The sequence below is a fragment of the Bubalus bubalis genome, chromosome 17 (genome assembly GCF_019923935.1).
Source record: "Bubalus bubalis isolate 160015118507 breed Murrah chromosome 17, NDDB_SH_1, whole genome shotgun sequence".
NCBI classification, from domain to species: Eukaryota; Metazoa; Chordata; class Mammalia; order Artiodactyla; family Bovidae; genus Bubalus; species Bubalus bubalis.
This window is the reverse complement of record NC_059173.1, coordinates 66,140,702-66,165,479: the sequence shown is the minus strand read 5'-3', so window position 1 is coordinate 66,165,479 and position 24,778 is coordinate 66,140,702. Positions and strand designations below refer to the sequence as shown.

At 43.9% G+C, this 24,778-nt stretch overlaps 1 protein-coding gene across 5 annotated transcripts in view; it reads right to left on the bottom strand.

Annotated features, from left to right (window-relative positions):
* Positions 1–24,778, bottom strand: part of FHIP1A (FHF complex subunit HOOK interacting protein 1A) — a 312,881-nt gene that overhangs the window by 63,767 nt on the left and 224,336 nt on the right. For all 5 annotated transcript variants that reach the window (XM_044930522.2, XM_044930521.2, XM_044930526.2 and 2 more), the window contains 2 exons: positions 17,929–18,087; positions 15,720–15,806 (listed from right to left, as the gene is read on the bottom strand). In XM_044930522.2, the coding sequence (XP_044786457.2) occupies positions 15,720–15,806; positions 17,929–18,087 (246 nt within the window). The remainder of the gene's footprint in view (positions 1–15,719; positions 15,807–17,928; positions 18,088–24,778) is intronic.

Here is a 24,778-nt window from a genome sequence, read left to right as displayed (position 1 = left end):
CCTGCCCTAATTCCCTCACAGTCTCCAAATAAAAGAGCCAAAATAACCCTCAGAACAGAATATCCAAGTTCACGAGACACTTGACGAAAATGACAACGCGGAGCCCAGCAGGCTCTTTGTTCAGCCCTTCCTCTTTTCTAACCCTGCCGGGTGGCGCTAAACCCACCTTTGGCTGCTCCTGCCGACAGTCCACTGGCCTCTCTCTCGCCAGCCCTGGGCCCCCAAACCACACACCTGGACAGACTCCTCTAAGCTGCTGACAAAGCCAACCAGCCTGCTCCGCTTCCGCTCTCGTCTGGGGCTCCTCAGTCTGATCACTACATTCCGGAAAAAATGGGGGGAGGGGGGGAGGCAGGAATCTCTCTCTACCTGCGGACGTTCTTTCACTATTGTTATCCTCCTTAAACGTATATGAATCACCTACAATATACAGGGCACCATGCTAACCCCTAGAGTCGGGGTTACCACACTTTCTGCAAAGGGCCTGAAAGTAAGTATTTCATGTTTCATAGTCATATATAGTGTCTGTCATATACTCCTTAAAAAAAAAAAAACTTTGAAAAGCATAAAAAGTTCCTTTTTTAAATTGTGGTCAAGTATACATAAAATCTGCCATACTAAGTGTACAGTCCAATAGTATTAAGTATATTCATATTGCTATGCAACCAACATCGCCAGCCATCTCCAGAACTCTCTCCATCTTACAAAACTGAAACTTTGTATCCAATAAACAATTGCCCATTCTCCCCTCCCCCTGCCCTGGCAACCACCATTCTGCTGTCTCTATGAACATAACTGTTCTAGAATCATACAGTATTTGTCTTTTTATGACTGACTTACTGCACCTAGCATAATGTCCTCTGGGTTCATCCATGCTGTATAACAATGTGCTAGAATTTCCTTCCTCTTTAAAGCTAAGTAATATTCCACTGTGTGTATATACCATGTTTTTTGGCTAATTAACCACCAGTAGAGGAATGTAAAAACCATACTTTCAGGATAAATAAAAACAGGCCACAGCCCAGACCTGGCCCACAGGTCGTAGTTGGCAAACCCTGCTGTAGAGACACCAAAACCCACAACACAGGCCAGAGGTTCTGAAATTTTCTTAGTCTCTGGCATCTTCAATACATCCATCATTTATTCACAGCACCGCGAAGCCAAGAGAAATACCCAACCATCCCATCTATTAAGTATTTCAGTTCAGTTCAGTCGCTCAGTCGTGTCCGACTCTTTGCGACCCCATGAATCACAGCACGCCAGGCCTCCCTGTCCATCACCAACTCCCGGAGTTCACTCAGACTCACGTCCATCGAGTCGGTAATGCCATCCAGCCATCTCATCCTCTGTCGTCCCCTTCTCCTCCTGCCCCCAATCCCTCCCAGCATCAGTCTTTTCCAGTGAGTCAACTCTTCTCATGAGGTGACCAAAGTACTGGACTTTCAGCTTTAGCATCATTCCTTCCAAAGAAATCCCAGGGCTGATCTCCTTCAGAATGGACTGGTTGGATCTCCCTGCAGTCCAAGGGACTCTCAAGAGTCTTCTCCAACACCACAGTTCAAAAGCATCAATTCTTCGGCACTCAGCTTTCTTCACAGTCCAACTCTCACATCCATACATGACCACAGGAAAAACCATAGCCTTGACTAGATGGACCTTTGTTGGCAAAAGAATGTCTCTGCTTTTCAACATGCTATCTAGGTTGGTCATAACTTTCCTTCCAAGGAGTAAGCGTCTTTTAATTTCATGGCTGCAGTCACCATCTGCAGTGATTTTGGAGCCCAGAAAAATAAAGTCTGACACTGTTTCCACTGTTTCCCCACCTATTTCCCATGAAGTGATGGGACCAGATGCCATGATCTTTGTTTTCTGAATGTTGAGCTTTAAGCCAACTTTTTCACTCTCCACTGTCACTTTCATCAAGAGGCTTTTGAGTTCCTCTTCACTTTCTGCCATAAGCGTGGTGTCATCTGCATATCTGAGGTTATTGATATTTCTCCTGGCAATCTTGATTCCAACTTGTGTTTCTTTCAGTCCAGCGTTTCTCATGATGTACTCTGCATATAAGTTAAATAAGCAGGGTGACAATATACAGCCTTGACGAACTCCTTTTCCTATTTGGAACCAGTCTGTTGTTCCATGTCCAGTTCTAACTGTTGCTTCCTGACCTGCATACAGATTTCTCAAGGGGCAGGTCAGGTGGTCTGGTATTCCCATCTCTTTCAGAATTTTCCACAGTTGATTGTGATCCACACAGTCAAAGGCTTTGGCATAGTCAATAAAGCAGAAATAGATGCTTTTCTGAAACTCTCTTGCTTTTTCCATGATCCAGCAGATGTTGGCAATTTGATCTCTGGTTCCTCTGCCTTTTCTAAAACCAGCTTGAACATCAGGAAGTTCACGGTTCACATATTGCTGAAGCCTGGCTTGGAGAATTTTGAGCATTACTTTACTAGTGTGTGAGATGAGTGCAATTGTGTGGTAGTTTGAGCATTCTTTGGCATTGCCTTCCTTTGGGATTGGAATGAAAACTGACCTTTTCCAGTCCCATGGCCACTGCTGAGTTTTCCAAGTTTGTTGGCATATTGAGTGCAGCACTTTCACAGCATCATCTTTCAGGATTTGAAATAGCTCAACTGCAATTCCATCACCTCCACTAGCTTTGTTCATAGTGATGCTTTCTAAGGCCCACTTGACTTCACATTCCAGGATGTCTGGCTCTAGGTCAGTGATCACACCATCATGATTATCTGGGTCATGAAGATCTTTTTTGTACAGTTCTTCTGTGTATTCTTGCCATCTCTTCTTAATATCTTCTGCTTCTGTTAGGTTCATACCATTTCTGTCCTTTATTGTGCCCATCTTTGCATGAAATGTTCCCTTGGTATCTCTAATCTTCTTGAAGAGATCTCTAGTCTTTCCCGTTCTGTTGTTTTCCTCTATTTCTTTGCATTGATCACTGAAGAAGGCTTTCTTATCCCTTCTTGCTATTCTTTGGAACTCTGCATTCAGATGCTTATATCTTTCCTTTGCTCCTTTGCTTTTCGCTTCTCTTCATTTCACAGCTATTTGTAAGACCTTCTCAGACAGCCATTTTGCTTTTTCGCATTTCTTTTCCATGGGGATGGTCTTGATCCCTGTCTCCTGTACAATGTCACGGACCTCATTCCATAGTTCATCAGGCACTCTATCTATCAGATGTAGGCCCTTAAATCTATTTCTCATTTCCACTGTATAATCATAAGGGATTTGATTTAGGTCATACCTGTATGGTCCAGTGGTTTCCCTACTTCCTTCAATTTACATCCAAACAACTTAATATGTTGTTAAATCCTAACAGCTTAACTCGTGTTGGGCACTCAAACCTTAGAATCAGACTCAACACTGTCAACCTCAGAAATCCCACCAAGATTTTCACATGATACTTGCTTTTAATCACAGCATCTGACAAAAACTCGGTTTGGCAAAATTAGGCTCGGATTGAAAGGTATGTATATCTAATGCTGGAGCTAACTTATTTCAAGTTAGTTAATCCACATGGTGTCTGACAGGCGTCACTGTGTTTCCCTCATAAAGTAGGCAATTTACACTGGGCTCCCCCTCCACCAAGGCCCAGGGTTCCTCGAAACACTGTTGGAGAACTGCAGATAGAGACTGTCCTAGGGGTTTTAGATAGAGGCAGGGAAGCAGGATTAAATCCAAAGAACATGCTGAACAAGAGACAGGAGTGTCCAATGACCACACAGACACAGCCACAGGTGCTAGAGAGAGCCCAGAGCCCCCAAGTCAGGGGCAGCTGAGGAAGGGGTGGGGTCTAAGCTGCCCCTTGCAGACAGAGTGAGACTCCAGAGAAGAGTGAGTACAGGAGACGCCCCGAAGCCAGAACAAGGAGGGTGTGAAGCGGGGACCTGGAGCTGCGTGCAGACTGATGAGACCTAGGGGATCAGTCACTCAAGGCTGAGAGGAAAGTGGACATTTAAAGGGTCTTCAGGGACTTCCCTGGTGGTCCAATGATTAAGAATCTGCCATGCAATGCACGAGATGCGGGTTCGATCCCCGCTGGGGGAACGAGGCTCCCACATGCTGCGAGACAACTAAGGCCAAGCACTGCAACGAGAGTCTGCGCGCCACCACAGTGAGAGAGCCTGCATGAACAATAAACAAACAGCCAAATGAATACACAATTTTTTTTCTAAAAAAAGATGTGTTTCATTAAATTTAATCCAGCAGTTATGTGTGTGACAACCCACAGAAAGAAGTGGCTGCGATGAGACCCACATGGAGGTGTGTGCAGAGGGTGACCCCCAGGGACGCTGCCGGGAGAAGACGCAGAAGTGAGCAGGCTAACACAAGCATATGGGATCTAGGGAGATGGCACTGATGGACGCATCTGCAGGGCAGCAGTGGAAACACAGACACGGAGGGCAGATGTGTGGATGCAGCGGGGGAAGGACGGACTGAGGGAGGGACAGAAACAAACACAGCACCAACTGGAAATAGACAGCAGGTGGGAATCTTCTGTGTGACTCAGGGAGCTCAACCCAGGCCTCTGTGACAACCCAGAGGGGAGGGAGGCGGAAGGGCGGGTCAGGAGGGAGGGGTCCTATGCATACCCTTGGCTGATTCATGTTGATGTACCAACACAGAAACCAACACAGTATCGTAAAGCAGGTATCCTCCAATAAAAAACAACAACAAAAAGAACCTTATGGGATAAGGCTGGCAACCAGGAGGAAATGGTGTCACTCCCACCAAGGAGACACTCAGAGGCTGTCCTAAGGTGGCCAGGGAGAAACAGATCATATGAGCGTGGCTTTGACAGTCTAAGTCTGAGGGCACAGCAGGTCACTCAGGCAGAGAATCAGCTGGTAGTTGATCCTGGCTGATCAGCAGAGCCCAGGCCCTGGGCACGCCCCCATGTAGGGCAGAAAAGGAGAGGAGTCAGACAGACTAAAGGAGAACAGGAGGCTCTGAAGGGTGGAGGTCAGAGGGAAAGCAGACAGCTCTGGTCTAGGAGTCAGAAGCCTCAGGTTTGTAAATAAAGTGATTCTTTAAAATTCCAATATTTTAAACAAATGTTTAGAATGCATTTAATGACTTGGCTTCCCTGAAGGCTTAGCAGGTAAAGAATCTGTCTGCAATGCAGGAGATGCAGGAGAGGTGGGTTCGATCCCCGGGTTGGGAAGATCCCCTGGAGGAGGAAATGGCAACCCACTGTATTAGTCTGGCCTGGAAAATTTCATGGACAGAGCAGCCTGGTGGGCTACAGTCCCAGGAGTTGCAAAGGGTCAGGCACGACTGAGTGACTAAGCACAATTATCTGGCAAGGGGAACACCAGCGGTTGCACCTGGGGAGTAGCGATGCTGAGGCGAGTATAGATGTGTGCTGACCACTTCCATGTTCCCATCTGTACCTACTCTCCGTCTTTTTCACCCTGCTCTGTATGCGCCACTTTTTTCTCCAGGATTCCCTTGCCACCTGGATTCCACTTGGGTTCACCCAGTGGAGACCAGGCGATGAGAGGGAGGAAGGAGAGTGCAGTTTGACTATTTATCTCCCAACTCCGTCCTAGACTGGTTGTAACCCACGTCCCAGGATCCTGGTTCTCATCAAGGGGCCCTCTCCATTCAGCCCTCCGATCCTCCAAACCTTCAGTCCCAGGGCGGTAACCATGGAAATGCCCAGAATACGGCCACAAATTCTTCGACATTCTTATCATCTCCCATTGAAAGTGGGCAGACGTGGCGACTACTGTGAACAATACAATAGGCAGAAGTGACACCGCTACAGAGTCCGGACTGGCTGCTTCTACTGAGGGATGCGGAGGCGGACCGGTCCCCGGGAGCTGCAGGCCTCCTCACGGCTTTTCTCATGCCGCACAGAAGTCGCGGACACTCCAGCCAACCTCTGCCTCCTCCCTTCACCCAGGCTCAGATCTGCAGCCTGACAACTCCCCCAGCCCTCCCCATTTCTCTTCCTGCTTTCTCTCTCACAAGCATTTCCCCTAATAAAACCCTTGAACATGTAATCCCATTGTGGCATCCTCTTCTCTGAGGACCCAGACTAATATGACCATCCCAATAAATGTTTAGGCTTGAAAACTGAGCTTTGATATATTAAACATACAGACAGAAACAACAGAACTTGCTCTTGCTGAATAAGGGTGGTCCCATTAATCAAAGGTCATGACTAACCAGCTTTAGACAATGTGATGTCGGTATCTGTGGCTGGATCTAATTCCTAAATGAACCGTATTAACATGGTGTCATTTTCTTTAATACGATTTTTACAAAGTATGATTTTTACCCATCTCCAGAAATGGGTCCTTTCCCAAATGTCCAAAATAGGTTCGAATCCCTTATCCAAAACCCTGGAAACCATGTGTATTTTGTAATTCAAAACTTTTCAAAAAGTAATATATACAGACATCTGTCATATCTGACATAACAAACCAGCAGGTCCAGGGCAAAACTCTATAATCATATGTTAATATGTCTTCCATGAAACATACAAGCTAATGTTTGTATATAACACAAGTGATATAAAAATTAATAACCTTGAGACAGATCAGGTATGGGTTTGCCACCAAATGAGTTCAGCAAAGGTCAGATTCTGAGAGTTAATTCTTAGGTAGGTTAATAAGGAGCTCAGGGCTCTCAAGAAGGAGAAAGGGACGAACTTTTTTCCCTACATTCCTTCCCCTTAGTCACATTAGATGTTTTTTTCTTAAACTCTGAGTTGTTATGACAACAATCTTTAAAGTGTCTGTCTACAATGCGGGAGACCCGGCTTTGATCCCTGGGTTGGGAAGATCTGCTGGAGAAGGAAATGGCAATCCACTCCAGTACTATTGCCTGGAAAATCCCATGGACAGAGGAGCCTCGTAGGCTACAGTCCATGGGGTAGCAAAGAGTCGGACATGACTGAGCGACTTCACTTTCACTTTAAGACTAACTTTCTTTAAGCCCGGAGCTAATGATTACACAACAAAATAACTCATCTTGCTCAAGGGTATGCTTTTCCTTAAATTCTGTGCTAATGATTATAGAACAACAATGCATCTTGCTTGAGGACATGTTTCTCCTTCTTAACAAGAACCTTCTGACTAATCCTGTCATCTTAGGATATATGTTGTGGGAGTAGGTCTGGTAAGACCTTTCTATTGTTAATAACCAATTGAAAAGTATATAAAGCCCGACCGGAACTACCGAGTAGGGCACTCTCTGCCCCCTTCTGACATCTGTGTCAGAAGTTTTCTCTATTCCTTCTGCACTGCAATAAAACTTTTGTCACATGAAGCTTCGAGTGCCTGTAGCCACGTCTCTGGTCCCAAAGCAAGCAAAACCCTCTCCTTCCGAGAGCGTGAATCTGACACCGTTCACCGTAAGCTATCTATTGTAACACCATATGGAGCTTTCGGAATGGAGAGTGAATAAGAGATTATGGGCCTACACACACACACACACACACACACACACACACACTACAGGAAACTATGCAGATACTCCTTTGCACCAACACAGAAGAGTAAGCGGCCACCCCACAGCACAAGATAAAGACAGCACAGAGACAGCATATGCAAAGGCATTTTACACGTGTGCAGAGTGGGGAGAAGACAGGAGGAGATGCTCTTCACTTGTCAAGATTCCCGACAAACCCCGCCGCCCCCGCCACCTTTTGCTACCCTCTACAAAGCGTCTGCCCGCAATGTAGGAGACCTGGGTTTGATCCCTGAGTCGGGAAGATCCCATGGGAAGGAAATGGCAACCCACTCCAGTACTCTTGCTTAGAAAACTCCATGGATGGAGGAGCCTGGTGGGCTACAGTCCATGGGGTCACAAAGAGTCGGACACGACTGAGCAACGTCACTCACTTCACCCTTTGTAATGACTTCATCTCTGGTTAAGAAATGCTGTAGAAACACTGTGAGTACTGACTGTGAGGCAGGAAAATTTTTAAGCCTAAATGTATTTATACTATTTATGAGACTATTTATGAGACAGTGGGAGTAAGTTCACCCCTGCAAACTGCCACCATTGAGGGAGGAAACTAAAATGTTAGACATAAATTGGGAGCTGAGAGAGTCCACGGGCGAAATTTATTTAGGATATTAAAGAAGGCTCAAAGTGAGGGACACAGAATATGAAAGATACAGACGGAGTCCGTCCAGGAGACCTGAGACTTCCAGGTGTCCCCTGCTGTGTCAAAGGCAAGGACACGGGCTGTGTGTGCTCCCACGGGGACCCCCTCAGAAACACCGAGCTCCGGTCTCCCTGCCCCGCTCCGAGCCTGTCCTGCTGCCCCTGAGAGGCATCAGCCACCACACAGGGAGCTGAGAGCCAGCGGAGGGGCCCTTCACCTCCCCCTGCACCCTGCTTCTTCCTAAAACTTCTCATTCTACACTATAAAAACACAATGAAAAATGGAGAGCAGGGAGGAAAATAAATTAAGACGGAAACACTCTCCCTAGTCACTAAACAGCCCTGGGAGAAACAGTCTGCAATGGATAAATGTTAAGGAATTTTTTAGGGACAGAAATTCAGCCTAATATAGTCATGTTCTCTTTGTATTTTACATATTCAGCACTGACTGCTTCTTTACACAATAAGCATGGATTAATAACTTGATGATTTTTACGTCCCATAGTTTAATTATGGGCATAATTGAGAACAATATTAGTTCATATGTGTAAGTGCTATAATTTTCCCCTATGAACCACTGTCTGGAAATGTACTGAGTGTTCAACATTTTAACAAACATCATTCCGTACGTGTGCTGTTTACTCAGCCTCCCAGGTCTAAGGTTCTGTGCTCAGCACTGGAGATTCCCCAGTAAACAAAGCAGGGGTGAAAGCTACCCTCCAGAAGCAGGCAGAGCCCTGTGGAGACGTCACCCAAGGTCTGCACTTTGAATAATTTAATTCCACTTGTGCCATGAAGGGAAGGCACTCAGAGACCAGTCAGAGCTTCCTAACAGCTCTCTGAGGCGGATCTCAACCTCGATTGTGGATAAAGAGCTATCATTAATATCTGTAATTTTAAGGTATGCTAATTAAAATAACATAAAATATCCTGAACAGATAACAATTACGATTATAACTACAGTAAGTCCCCTATCTAAGCACAAGTTCTGTTCCAAGAGCACGTTCGTTAAGTTCAATTTGTTGGTAAATCCAACAAAGTCAGCCTAGGTACCCAACAAACACAACAGTTATATAGTGCTGTACTCTAACAGCCTTATAATATTTTTGCACAAACAGAACATAAAAAACAAACACAAAAAGTAAACATTTTTTATCTTGCAGTACAGTACAGCAGTACAGGGCAACACACAGCGGTGCATTTTCATCTTTGAAAGATTGCAACTGAAGCTTCATACATAGAGGATTTACTGTATTATAATAATGACTTGGGAATTTATTTAGTATCAGCCAATGAGAAAAAAGATGAGAATAAATGAGGAAGAAAGTCTAAATGTGCAAGACAGTATGTGAATAACTGTTGTTTAGTTGCTAAGTCGCGTACGAATCTACAGTGTCATGGATTGTAGGCTGCTAGGCTCCTCTGTCTGTGGGAATTACCGGGCAGTATACTGTGGATAATTACTGCCAAAGAATTTTCAGGGCACCATTCTATTCTCCCATAAAGGAAAATTCTTCTATTTAGAGGCTTATAGACCTTCAATCCTGGAGAAGGCAATGGCAACCCATTCCAGTACTCTTGCCTGGAAAATCCCATGGGCAGAGGAGCCTGGTAGGCTGCAGTCCATGGAGTCGCGAAGAGTCAGACATGACTGAGAGACTTCACTTTCACTTTTCACTTTCATGCATTGGAGAAGGAAATGGCAACCCACTCCAGTGTTCTTGCCTGGAGAATCCCAGGGATGGAGGAGCCTGGTGGGCTGCCGTCTATGGGGTCGCACAGAGTCGGACACAACTGAAGTGACTTAGCAGCAGTAGCAGCAGACCTTCAATACAGGAAACCCAGCCCTCCAAGAGAAAAGCAAGTTATTTAACAGAAAGATAACACGGAAACAGATACAAAGTTTATTTCTATAATACAATACTTCCTGAACACAGAAGTAACACAAAAACCCTAGTCAAACTAGGTACACTGTTTGTTTTAGAAAACACTCACTGTGCTCAAAAGGCACTAGGCTAGGCTAAGTCACTTCAGTCGTGTCTGACTCTGTGCGACCCCATAGACGGCAGCCTACCAGGCTCCACCGTCCCTGGGATTCTCCAGGCAAGAACACTGGAGTGGGTTGCCATTTCCTTCTCCAATGCATGAAAGTGAAAAGTGAAAGTGAAGTCGCTCAGTCGTGTCCGACCCTCAGCGACCCCATGGACTGCAGCCCACCAGGCTCCTCTGTCCATGGGATTTTCCAGGCAAGAGTACTGGAGTGGGTTGCCATTGCCACTAAACGGTGAGAAAGGGGAACATCTTCCATCGAGACCTAAAGCTCTAAACAAGAATGACCACCAGCATCACAGCCAAGTTTCAAAGTCACCATGCGCAGGTGTTCTTCAAAACGGACTATCAGACCCACAAGAGTGAGCATGCCATCAAAATGCACGCAGTAGGTTGCTTCTTGCTTCTCTCCCTGCCAGGGCTGGTAATTAAATAACTTGACAAAGATCCTCCAAATTAAATACTGTATATGTCTCTTTACTTAGTAAGGCAAAACTCTTTAAAATTAGAATTCTAGGTCCATGGATATCTCTTGACATCTCACAATAGAAAATATATCCATTGATTCATTACACAAAACGAGAGAATCATAAGAAATTCAGAGTGATGCTAAAGAAGGCTGAGTGCCTAAGAATTGATGCTTTCGGATTATGGTGTGGGAGAACACTCTTGAGAGTCCCTTGGACAGCAAGGAGATCAAACCAGTCAATCCTAAAGGAAATCAATCCTGGATATTCACTGGAAGGACTGAAGCTGAAGCTCTAATACTCTCGCTTTTTCGATGATCCAGTGAATGATGGCAACTTTACCTCTAAAAGGCAAATTAGAAAAATTGCCTTTTCTAATTTCAGCTTGAACATCTGGCAGTTCATGGTTCACATATTGTTGAAGCCTGGCTTGGAGAATTTTGAGCATTACTCTGCTAATATGTGAGATGAGTGCAATTGTGTGGTACTTTGAACATTCTTTGGCATTGCCTTTCTTTAGGATTAGAATGAAAACTGACCTCTTCTAGTCCTGTGGCCACTGCTGACTTTTTCAAATTTGCTGGCATATTGAGCGCTTTCACAGCATCATCCTTCAGGATTTGAAATAGCTCAACTGGAATTCCATCACCTCCACTAGCTTTGTTCATAGTGATGCTTCCTAAGGCCCACTTGACTTTACATTCCAGGATGTCTAGCTCTCGGTGAGTGATCACAGCATCGTGATTATCTGGGTCATGAAGATCTTTTTTGTACAGTTCTTCTGTGTATTCTTGTCACCTCTTCTTAATATCTTCTGCTTCTGTTAGGTCCATACCATTTCTGTCCTATATCGAGCCCATCTTTGCATGAAATGTTCCCTTGGTATCTCTAATTTTCTTGAAAAGATCTCTAGTCTTTCCCATCCTGTTGTTCTCCTCTATTTCTTTGCATTGATCACTGAGAAAGGCTTTCTTATCTCTCCTTTCTATACTTCGGAACTCTGCGTTCAAATGGGTATATCTTTCCTTTTCTCCTTTGCCTTTCGCTTCTCTTCATTTCTCAGCTATTTGTAAGGCCTCCTCAGACAATCATTTTGCCTTTTTGCTTTTCTTTTTCTTGAGGATGGTTTTAATCACTGCCTCCTTTACAATGTCAAGAACCTCCATCCATGGTTCTTCAGGCACTCTGTCTATCAGATCTAATGCCTTGAATCTATTTGTTAAACAAGATGGTGGAGGAGTAGGATGGGGAGACCACTTTCTCCCCAACAAATTCACCAAAAGATCATTTGAACGCTGAGCAACTTCCACAAAACAACTTCTGAACCCTGGTGGAAGACACCAGGCATCCAGAAAGGCAGCCCATTCTCTTTGAAAGGAGATAGGACAAAATATAAAACATAAAAGGAAGGACAAAAGAGTTATGGACAGAGACCTGTCCTGGGGAGGGGGTTGTGAAGGAGGAGGAGTTTCCACACAGTAGGAAACCCTCTCACAGGTGGGTCTGTGGAGTTTTAGAATCTCTGAAGGCAACATAACCAGGAGAAAAATAAAAAAGAAATTAATATACATCTAACTACAACTGCGGAAAAGAGAACTTTCCTGCCAAAGGCTCTAGCCTAACAACCTAACCTGCAGCCTGGCCCGCTCACAGAACAAATGATTGTGCGAATACCAAAGGAGAGCAAGCAGAGCTGGCTGCGTACAGGCCCCTCCCCACCCGGAGGCAGAGAGGCAGGCTTGGGACCGCCAGAGTCCAAGGCACAGGGCTGCTGCAATCTCATCAGCTCCCCAGAGGAGACAGACTGCACACCTGAGACGGCACTCTCGCGGCACCCCAGGGAAACCCAGCGGCAGGACTGGGGAGGTGAGTAAGACACAGGGTCCACCTGGGACAGTGCTCGCCAAGCATCTGGTCACCTGAGCTGCTCAGACCTGGGAAGAGCACAGAACACAGGCCCAATCCTCAGAGACGGAGCCAGAACTCTGAGTGTCTCTTGTGGAGATACGGGTCAGCAGTGGTCTGGGTGTGGCAGACCTGGGTATGGCATAAGCCCTCTTGGAGCCGCCAGAACTTACACAGGACTGGGAAACAGACTCTTGGAGTGCACAAAAAATAACCTTGTGCACACCAGGATAAGGAGCAGTGACCCCACAAGAGACTGACCGAGACAAGCCCACGAGTGTCTGGGAGTCTCTGGCAGAGGCACGGGTCAGAGGTGGCCTGCTCCAGGGACAGGGCACTGAGTGCAGTGTGCCTGCAGGGGAACGTGTGAAGGAGGTCGATATTATCTTCATTACCTCCACATAGTGTGGCCTCAGGTCAAGCATCAGGGAGGGAACACAGCCCCACCCACCAATAGAAAATTGGACTAAAGATTTACTGAACATGGCCCCTTATTATGAACTTATGAACTCCTTATTGCCGAATTCAGACTTAAATTGAAGAAAGTAGGGAAAACCACTAGACCATTCAGGTATGCCCTAATTCAAATCTTAACAATTGTACAGTAGAAGTGAGAAACACATTTAAGGGACTAGATCTGATAGACAGAGTGCCTGATGAACTATGGACAGAGGTTTGTGACATTGTACAGGAGACAGGGATCAAGACCATCCCCAAGAAAAAGAAATGCAAAAAAGCAAACTGGCTGTCTGAGGAGGCCTTACAAATAGCTGAGAAAAGAAGAGAAGCCAAAAGCAAAGGAGAAAAGGAAAGATATACCCATTTGAATGCAGAGTTCCAAAAAATAGCAAGAAGAGATAAGAAAGCCTTCCTCAGTGATCAGTGCAGAGAAATACAGGAAAACAATAGAATGGGAAAGACTAGAGATCTCTTCAAGAAAATTAGAGATACCAAGGGAACATTTCATGCAAAGTTGGGCTCAATAAAGGACAGAAATGGTATGGACCTAACAGAAGCAGAAGATATTAAGAAGAGGTGGCAGGAATACACAGGACAACTATACAAAAGAGATCTTCATGACCCAGATAATCACGATGGTGTGAACACTCACCTAGAGCCAGACATCCCGGAATATGAAGTCAAGTGGGCCTTAGGAAGCATCACTACAAACAAAGCTAGTAGAGGTGATGGAATCCCAGTTGAGCTATTTCAAATCCTCAAAAATGATGCTGTGAAAGTGCTGTACTCAATATGCCAGCAAATTTGAAACTCAGCAGTGGCCACAGGACTGGAAAAGGTCAATTTTCATTCCAATCCCAAAGAAAGGCAATGCCAAAGAATGCTCAAACTACCATACAATTACACTCATCTCACACGCTAGCAAAGTAATGCTCAAAATTCTCCAAGCCAGGCTTCAACGATACATGAACCATGAACTTCTAGATGTTCAAGCTGGATTTAGAAAAGGCAGAGGAACCAGAGATCAAACTGCCAAATCTGCTGGATCATCAAAAAAGCAAGAGAGTTCCAGAAAAACATCTATTTCTGCTTTATTGACTACATCAAAGCTTTTGACTGTGTGGATCACAACAAACTGTGGAAAATTCTTCAAGAGATGGGAATACCAGACCACCTGACCTGCCTCTTGAGAAACATGTATGCAGGTCAGGAAGCAACAGTTAGAACTGGACATGGAACAACAGACTGGTTCCAAATAGGAAAAGGAGTATGTCAAGGCGGTATATTGTCACCCTGCTTATTTAACTTATATGCAGAGTACATCATGAGAAATGCTGGGCTGGATGAAGCACAAGCTGAAATCAAGATTGCTGGGAGAAATACCAATAACCTCAGATATGCAGATGACACCACCTTTATGGCAGAAAGCGAAGAAGATCTAAAGAGCCTCTTGATGAGGGTGAAAGAGGAGAGTAAGAAAATTGGCTTAAAGCTCAACATTCAGGAAACAAAGATCATGGCATCTGGTCCCATCACTTCATGGCAAATGGATGGAGAAAGAATGGAAACAGTGAGAGACTTTTATTTTTTGGGGCTCCAGAATCACTGCAGATGGTGACTGCAGCCATGAAATTAAAAGACGCTTACTCCTTGGAAGAAAAGCTATGACCAACCTAGACAGCATATTAAAAAGCAAAGACATTATTTTTCTGACAAAGGTCCATCTAGTCAAAGCTATGGTTTTTCCAGTGGTCATGTATTGATGTGAGAGTTGGACCATAAAGAAAGTTGAGTACCAAAGAATTGATGCTTTTGAACTGTGGTGTTGGAGAAGACTCTTAAGAGTCACTTGGACTGCAAGGAGGTCCAACCAAGGAGATTCATTCTAAAGGAAATCAACCCTGAATATTCATTGGAAGGACAGATGTTAAAGCCAAGACTCCAATACTTTGGCCACCTGATGCAAAGAACTGACTAACTAGAAAAGACCCTGATGCTGGGAAAGATTGAAGGCAGGAGAAGGGGATGACAGAGGATGAGATGGTTGGACGGCATCACCAACTCAATGGACATGAGTTTAGATAAACTCTGGGAGTTGGTGATGGACAGGGAGGCCTCGTGTGCTGCAGTCCAAGGGATCGCAAAGAGTCGGACACAACTGAGCGACTGAACCGAACTGAACATGGCCCTGCCCATCAGAACAAGACCCAGTTTCCCCCTCTGTCAGTCTCTCCCATCAGGAAGCTTCCATAAGCCTCTTATCCTTATCCATCACAGGGCAGACAGAATGAAAACCACAATCACAGAAAATTAACCAAACTGATCACATGGACCAAAGTCTTGTCAAACTCAATGAAACTATGAGCCATGTTAGCTCAGAGGAGAGCTTAACAGAGTTTCAAGTGGCTACCAGCTATGAACTCAAGTAGACAGAAGAGTCAGTCCAGGTGCCAATGTTCATTTACACCAGCTTACTTGATATTCACAGGGCCCTACTCGACACATCCAATGGATCCCGTTGGACTTAAGCTGTCACCGTCATTAAGATCTGTAATTGACACTGGTAAGGAACATAGATGAAATGAGAAGGAAAATAAAGCAAAGTCACCACCAAGTCAATGATACTGTGTCTTCCTTCCTTGGCTTCTATCAGTTGTACAAGAAACAGACAAGAGATGACATCAGCCAATCACTGACCTTATGGAGAGCTGGAGCCAAGACCGGTACCAAGAATCCATTGTAAATATAATTGACAAGCTGATTACGAATCAAAGGGTGAGCCACCTAAGAGAGAAACAAACAGTCATGAAAAAGACAATCGTTAGATCTTCTTAAAATCAAACCTGAATTCAAAAAGGAAATCCAAATGTTGGCCACTTATTTCATGGCTAAAGAATAATTGACACTTCAAACCACCATGTAATTCTTCCAGATGGTTTATCCCAGTATAAATAAATAGCCAGGACTTTCAAATTTTAAAACCAGTAATTTTAAATTTCTATTTGGAAAAAAAATGAAAACCATAATAAATAGACTGAATATGTACATGGGCTCATAAATAAAAGTCAACAAACTGGAATGGATAATTTTTGCTCCATAACTTCATCTATGTCCTATCTCAATTTGTGACTAATTTAAAAAAAATAACTGTCAAAACAGACAATTAAAACCATTCATTTTGTCAGCAGAAAAAAAATTCTCATTTTGAAATGCATTCTCTCATAAAATCATTTATATTGGGGAGGAAGGCATTTAGAAAATCTTTTCATAAAAAACAGATTATGCTAAAAAGCAGAAAACATCAGAGGTACAACATTTCCTACATTTAACTTTCAAAATATATTTAGTTTGGATAAGCTTTACTGACATCTTTTATAAATACAATCATCCCCGGTATCTGTGGGGAATTGGTTCTGGGATGACCAGCCCCCACTGCCACAGTACCAAAATCTGTGGATGCTTAAGTCTCTTATAAATAAAAATGGCATAGTGTTTTCATATAATCTACACACGTCTTCCCATATAGTATAAATCATCTCTAAATTACTTTATAATGCCTAATACAATACAAATAGTAACTACAATATAAATGCTAAGTAAACAGTTGCTGGCATACAGTAAATTCAAGTTTTGCCCTTTGGAACTTTCTGGATTCTTCTGGAAATACTTTCAGATCTGCTGTTGGTGGAATCCACAGCTGTGAAACCTGCAGGTGCAAAGGTCAACTGTAATCTTTTCAGTAGTACCCCCAAACAAAAAATCTTAAAAGTATATGGCTTCAGTCTCAGAATATGATATAAACTATATCTCTGCTCTCAACCATGCCTGTTAGCTTTCTCTTTCTTTAAAAAAATAAAAACAGAGTCAAACAATAAAGTAAAAAGCAATTTCTAGGGAAGTGCGGCTAGATCTTTAAATTACTGATAATCTCACTCTCTGTGTACATTTGGGGAGAAACTAATAGTTCCATCTTTTTTATTTCCACAAACTTCTGCAAGAAAATGTTGACAGACTGTAATATTAAAGGAAAAAATAACTTAAGACGTAATCCATTTATCTTATACATAAATAAAATCTCCTTTGACTTAGAAATAAAAATGAGATGGAAACTGAAGTAATTTACTTGCATTTTCTTCCAGAAGGTATTTTTTCATTTGGTAGATAAACAGATTATAACTAACATTTTTCCCCTTACAATCACCATAAATAAATTTTATTTCTTAATAAATCTAGTATTAAGGTAATATTTGTCCTATATAGAAATAAAACATTTTTCAATGAAAACCTACTACACCCTTAAGTATATATATGATCTGATTTTTTATTGAAAACAGTAACAAGAAATTTGAAGGTAAAAATCTAATCAAAAAGCCAAATATACTTGAGTTCAGTGGCTGTTTTTCCCCCGAAGCAGGCCAATTTCAAAGCAAATTTAATTTGTGTTGCTAAGAAGATGCTTAACGTCTTCTAAATTCAATTGAGATAACAATATCCTTTATGTACTATGCACAATTAAGCAAAATAAAGTGTTTTGCTTTGTAGACTCCCAAGAAGACCTTGAAGTAAAAATGGTATAATTTGGAGTACTTAGAAGCCTAAAAATATCTATTTAATGAGTCCGGCATTGAACTTATTTTTGATGGTTAAATGGATAATCAAAACAGAATTAACACTTTTTATAAGGAAGATAAAGAAAATCTACTCATTTTTTTTCTCAATTAAAACTTTCCCCAAACCTATAAACTAACATTTTTACTCATTCCAGGACATTCAATAGGCTTGAAGTAAAGCATCAGTGTCCCGCAAACGTTGACTGCAATAAGAGAAGGAACGCTGATGTGATCAGCTGACTCAGCATATCCTCTGTACCCTGAGTGGGCCGCGGCAGACCCCAGGCCGCTCTCACCTGGATGACGGCGTTGCAGAACTCCAGCGAGTTCATGAACTGGACGAGCGGCGGGAGGAGGAGCCAGTCGTCCCTCAGCAGGCAGTGCCACCCCTCGCCCTTCTCCTCCAGCTTGGTAGGCAGGGAGGAGTACAGGCCACTGAGCCCCGTCGCAAGCACCTGGTTCAGAAACAAAAGTGTAATCAGTACTTTCCCTGAGCTCTTCACCTGCAACTGTGGCTCCCACTCGACGCCTCGGCCGCTGGCCCAGACGGCACTTCAGGTAGCGCCGGATTCCCGCATTAGAGGCTGTCGGCCTGGAGGGAACCCGGAAAGTTCCTGGAAGGAGGCGGGAGGAGGAACAGAAGCACCGGGTCCACAGATACTAGGGGTTGCTGACCTCTTCTGTGTCGGGCCGACGCTGGGCTGGGGTGGGGGAGGGAGGAAGACAGACGCAAGATGAAGGAAACGTGGTTACAGCCCCCACGTGTGTGCAGGAGAGGAGCGAACTCAGCAACAACGTGTTCTATCACAGTGCGCTGAGTGCACACCCAACACGGCCCACACCCCTGCCCACGGGGAGCACCTGGGACTGAGGCGCCCGGGACAGAAGACGTCACGGGAGAACCATGAGCAGCTGGATGAGAAAGATCCCGGCAGCCGTGTTCAAGGTCATGACTGACACACGCATGTGCAATACAGTATACTAACGCATATATATGGAATTTAGAAAGATGGTAACAATAACCCTGTGTACGAGACAGCAAAAGAGACACTGATATATAGAACAGTTTTATGGACTCTGTGGGAGAGGGAGAGGGTGGGAAGATTTGGGAGAATGGCATTGAAACATGTAAAATATCATGTAGGAAATGAGTTGCCAGTCCAGGTTCGATGCACGATACTGGATGCTTGGGGCTGGTGCACTGGGACAACCCAGAGGGATGGTATGGGGAGGGAGGAGGGAGGAGGGTTCAGGATGGGGAACACATGTATACCTGTGGCGGATTCATTTTGATATTTGGCAAAACTAATACAATTATGTAAAATTTAAAAATAAAATAAAATTAGAAGGCACTTTCATCTCATCTCCACAGTCTAGGAGAAAGTTAGATGAGATGACATTTCAAGCTGAGCTAAAGCGGTCTAAACTGAAGCATCAGCAGCGGGGAGAAAGGAGGAAGGAAGTGCAGGCTCACAGGTCGGGTGGAGGGGAGTGTGCTCTGACTGAAGTACCCCCCAACCCAGTCTTAACCCAAAGTCACGGGGTCCGCCTCCTCCGCCTGCTCTGTCCCTGTGTGACGCTGACAGCGCTCGGGCTCAGTCACTGAGGATCAGGGAGAACCCCAAACTGTCGCGTTTTCCAACTTGGTCGTTAAGAAAATGCTGATGCCTTAAACCAAGACAGAAATGTAGAAAATGTAGAAAAAACTAGCAGACACTCATTTATGCTGAGTGCCTGCTAGTTTTACCTTGTGGAATACAGAACCAAGGGAAACAATGAATTTCATGGTACAGGGAAGTGATGTGAGCCAGCACCTTAGGGATGCTGACCGGGCAGATGTGCAGAGGATGGACAGGAAGTGCCCAGAACAGAAATAAGGGAGTGACCTGTGAAAGGTGTTGCTCTAGGTAAACCTAAGGTTATAAGGAGCTCAAATGGGACAGAAGCATTCAAGAAAACAGCCCTTTCTGAGTTAGGCCCAGAGAAGAAATAGCGAAGTATTCACCAATCCCACAGACTAATAAAAGATGAACAGGCAATTACAGGAGTGTACATAAATGCTCAGACTACACCATAGAAAATATGTCACCATGGATCAACCCAGACTTGGAGTGTTAGGAGCATGAAATGTTCTCAGAAGAAGTGATATCCAAGAGCTGCTGAAGAATGAGTAAGAGCCAGAAAAAGTTCTTATTGAGCTTCATTATTTTAAAAAAGCTCTTATATTGTTGGAAGCAAGAATATTTCAAGCAGAGGATGTAAAAAGCATAAAGGAGCAAAAAAAGATGGTACCTTCCAGGAATGAAGAGAAGTGCAATATTACTGGAGTGTAGAGTTAGAGGAGGAAGGAGCTTGGCGAGGCATGGCTGAATCAGACTCTGCAGTGTTCTGCAGGACAGACTGCAGAACTGAAGGGACAAACCAGTGGAGAGCCCAGTAGACAGACTTCTGGAGCCATCGCATGGAGACGAGACCTCAGTTCAGTTCAATACAGTTCAGTTGCACAGTCGTGTCCTGCTCTTTGCAATCCCATGGATGCAGCACACCAGGACTCCCTGTCCATCACCAATTCCTGGAGCTTGCTCAAATTCATGCTATTGAGGTGATGACGTCATCCAACCATCTCATCCTCTGTCGTCCCCTTCTCCTCCTGCCTTCAATCCCTCCCAGCATCAGGGTCTTTTCCAATTAGTCAGTTCTTTGCATCAAGTGGCCAAAGTATTGGAGTCTCAGCTTTAGCATCTGTCCTTCCAATGAATATTCAGGTTGATTTCCTTTAGGATGTAGTGGTTGGATCTCCTTGCAGTCCAAGTGACTCCTAAGAGTCTTCTCCAACACCACAGTTCAAAAGCATCAATTCTTTGGTACTCAACTTTCTTTATGGTCCAACTCTCACATCTGTACATGACCACTGGAAAAACCATAGCCTTGACTAGATGGACCTTTGTCAGAAAAGTACTGTCTCTGCTTTTTATTATGCTGTCTAGACTGGGCATAGCTTTTCTTCCAAAGAGTAAGTGTCTTTTAATTTCATGGCTGCAGTCACCATCTGCAGTGATTTTGGAGCCCAAGAAAAGAAAACCTTTCACTGTTTCCACTTTTCCCCCATCTATTTGCCATGAAGTGATGGGACTGGATGCCATGATCTTAGTTTTTTCAATGTTGAGTTTTAAGTCAACTTTTTCACTCTCCTCTTTCACCCTCATCAAAAGGCTCTTTAGTTCTTCTTCGCTTTCTGCCATAAAGGTGGTGTCATCTGCATATATGAGATTATTAATATTTCTCCTGGCAATCCTGATTCCAGCTTGTGCTTCATCCAGTATGGCATTTCGCATGATCTACTTTGCATATAAGTTAAATAAGCAATACTTATTTAATTTATACAATATACACAGCCTTGATGTACTCCTTTCCCTATCTGGAACCAGTCTGTTGTTTCATGTCTGGTTCTGACTGTTGCTTCTTCACCTGCATACAGATTTCTCAGGAGGCAGGTAAGGTGGTCTGGTATTCCCATCTCTTTCAGAATTTTCCACACTTTGTTGTGATCCACACAGTCAAAGGCTTTGGCATAGTCAATAAAGCAGAAATAGATGTTTTTCTGGAACTCTCTTGCTTTTTTGATGATCCAACGGACGTTGGCAATGTGATCTCTGGTTCCTCTGCTTTTTCTAAAACCAGCTTGAACACCTGGAAGTTCTTGGTTCACATACTGTGGAAGCCTGGCTTGGAGAATTTTGAGCATTACTTTGCTAGCATGTGAGATGAGTGCAATTGTGCGGTAGCTTGAACATTCTTTGGCATTGCCTTTCTTTGGGATTGGAATGAAAATTGACCTTTTCCAGCCCTGTGGCCACTGCTGAGTTTGTCGAATTTGCTGGCAGATTGAGTGCAGCACTTTCACAGCATCATCTTTCAGGATCTGAAATAGCTCAACTGGAATTCCATCACCTCCACTAGCTTTGTTCGTACTGATGCTTCCTAAGGCCCACTTGACTTCTCATTCCAGGATGTCTCGCTCTAGGTGAGTGATCACACCAACATGGTTATCTGGGTCATGAAGATTGTTTTTGTATAGTTCTTCCGTGTATTCTTGCCAACTCTTCTTAATATCTTCTGCTTCTGTTAGGTCTGTACCATTTCAGTCCTTTATTGTGCCCAACTTTGCATGAAATGTTCCCTTGGTATCTCTAATTTTCTTGAAGAGATCTCTAGTCTTTCCCATTCTATTGTTTTCCTCTATTTCTTTGCATTAATCACTAAGGAAGGCTTTCTTATCTCTCCTTGCTGTTCTTTGGAACTTTGCATTCAAATGGGTATATCTTTCCTTTTCTCCTTTACCTTTCGCTTCTCTTCTTTTCTCAGCCATTTGTAAGGCCTCATCAGACAACCATTTTGCCTTTTTGCATTTCTTTTTCTTGGGGATGGTCTTGATCACTTCCTCGTGTACAATGTCATGAACCTCTGTCCATAGTTCTTCAGGCACTCTATCAGATCTAATCCCTTGAATCTATTTGTCACTTCCACTGTATAATCGTAAGAGAGTAGACAGAATGAAAAACACAACCACAGAAAACTGATCAAACTGATCACATGGACCACAGCATTGTCTAACAGTGAAATTATGAGCCATGCAGGTAGGGCATGGATGGAGAGTTCTGACAAAACATGGTCTACTGGAGAAGGGAATGGCAAACCACTTCAGTATTGTTGCCTTGAGAAGCCCATGAATGGTATGAAAAGACAAAAAGATGAGACCTCAGGCTTTATACAGACCAGAGAGAGAAGGGAAGGGAGGTTCAGATGCTGAGCTATGACAATCCATAGTGCCTGACATCAGCCATGGAAAGCCAGGCAGTGTGGCTCCAGGTATGCCATGCTTGGAAGAAGTATCTACCAGCTGTCACCTCTCCCTCTCCCCTGGCTTGCTCCCACAGCGCCCCCTGCAGCCCTCTGTACAGCAACCGCCTTCCTTGCATTTGTTAGTTTAAGGTCTGTCTTCTCCATCTCACCCGGCCTGAACAGTTCACTCCCGTCCACACTGCAGATTGGGGTGATCTGTCCGGTCAGACCCCAGCAGTACTTTCCCTGGGTAATACATCCGTCAATAAGGGCACCTGGAGGTCTTGGTGCAGAGAAACTGGATGACTGACGCCACGGGAGGGAGTGGGTGCAAGGCTCGGAGCGGGCAGGGTGGGGAATAGTAGCCACGGCTGAGTGTGTGAGGGCAGCAAGGGAAAGAGATGAACTGTTTCAACATTGGAAAAATCAAAAGATCATATACATTTCTCTGCTCTGTTTCCTAGTGACCTTTATTCACTCATTCAATCTCTTATTTAAAAAAAAGTCGCTGAGCACCCTCAGGACAGGCATGATGTTAAGCACAGGATATACAGCAGTCAACAAGACACAGAGTGTATCTCTTTTTCAAAATCAGGGCATCTGCAGTCCCAAGAAAGAATGTCCCCCATTTAAAGCATTTAACTCCTTGTCAGCAAACCCAAACAAATCACTTTAATTCCTGTTTTGAATGTGACCCCAGTGAGCTCCTTGTTATAAATCAGAAACCTCTGGAAAGAGAGAACAGAGACCAAAAGTTCTCCTTGAAGGGAAATCTAATCTTGATGCCACATTTTTAAAATCAATTACATTTGCTAACTCATGCTAAATTAACTGCAGAACAAAGGCTTTAATTCTGCATACTCCCAATTCCTTAACCACTTTGAGCCTTTGAAGATGAATTCATAAAGACAGGCTTAATTTGTCTGACTAAGAAGCTGGGAATAACTATTCAGTATATCAATATAATTACAGCAACATTAATTTTCAAATTACATACATCAGTGACAGTAATTAAAAATAACACATACCTAATATTCACTTTTTTTACAGAGTGTCCTGAAAAGGGCATGGCTGGGACGGGAACTCAGCCCGCCTGCACAGGAGGACAGTGCGGTGTGTCCCCCGGACACCGACAGCTGCGGTGAGCAGACGTGCAATCGTCTCCAGCACGGCAAAGAAACACGAGGACGAGTCTGCAGGATGAAGAGGGCTACATGGTCTTAACAGAGAGTCTGCAGGATGAAGAGGGCTACATGGTCTTAACAGAGAGTCTGCAGGATGAAGAGGGCTACATGGTCTTAACAGAGAGTCTGCAGGATGAAGAGGGCTACATGGTCTTAAGAGAGAGTCTGCAGGATGAAGAGGACTACATGGTCTTAAGAGAGAGTCTGCAGGATGAAGAGGACTACATGGTCTTAAGAGCAAGATGAAAATCCTTTCTGCTAAATATTTGTCCTTTCCAAGACTTTGCTCAGATTTCAGATTCCTTCATCCAGTCCACATGCGTTTCGAGAACACCAACAACAGGCCAGGCACAGTGTCGGGACTGGGGAACAAACGCTGAACAAGTCTGACCAGGTACGATGGAGGAGACAGGTGATCAACCACAAATGCAAGAAGGACTGTTACTACTGGTGACTACTTCCTGCTGACCTTTATTCACTCCCTCATTCAAAGAAGCAATGCAGGGAATATTACCAGAACAGGAAGAAGAGAAAGGAGAGGCAACAACAGGTTTGCAGATAATTTTTCCAAGAGTTTCATGGTACAATCTAAGACAATTTTAACTTCAAAATTCAAAATATATGTTGACATTCAACAGTTAATATTTTTAAATGCTCATCCATTCTTTTAGCCTTTTATTAATCCTGACCACCAAAAAGTAACTGTCAAACATTATACTTATCCCCAACATATGAACACCACCACCCCACCCCACCCCCTTTTTTTTTGGTTGTGCTGTGTGGTATGCACGATCTTAGCTCCCTGACCAGGGATCAAACCCGATCCCCTGCACTGGATCACCAGCGAAGTCCTATAACCCAATAGTTTTAATTTATCTTTTCTCAAGTCTTAAAAAAAATGAACGACCATGTAAAACCCTAAAGATGACCAACAATTAGAAAAGCAAACTACTTCCCTGACAGCAGTACAGTATAGCATGGTAACTGCCGAGACCCTGGGTTTCAGTATCAGACTAACACGGCTCTGACTTTGCCACTTACAGGTAGTTGTTAAAGCCCTCCAAAGTTCAGTTTCTTCCCTGAGTTGTTGCAACAATTAGAAGAAATCATGCATGTAAAG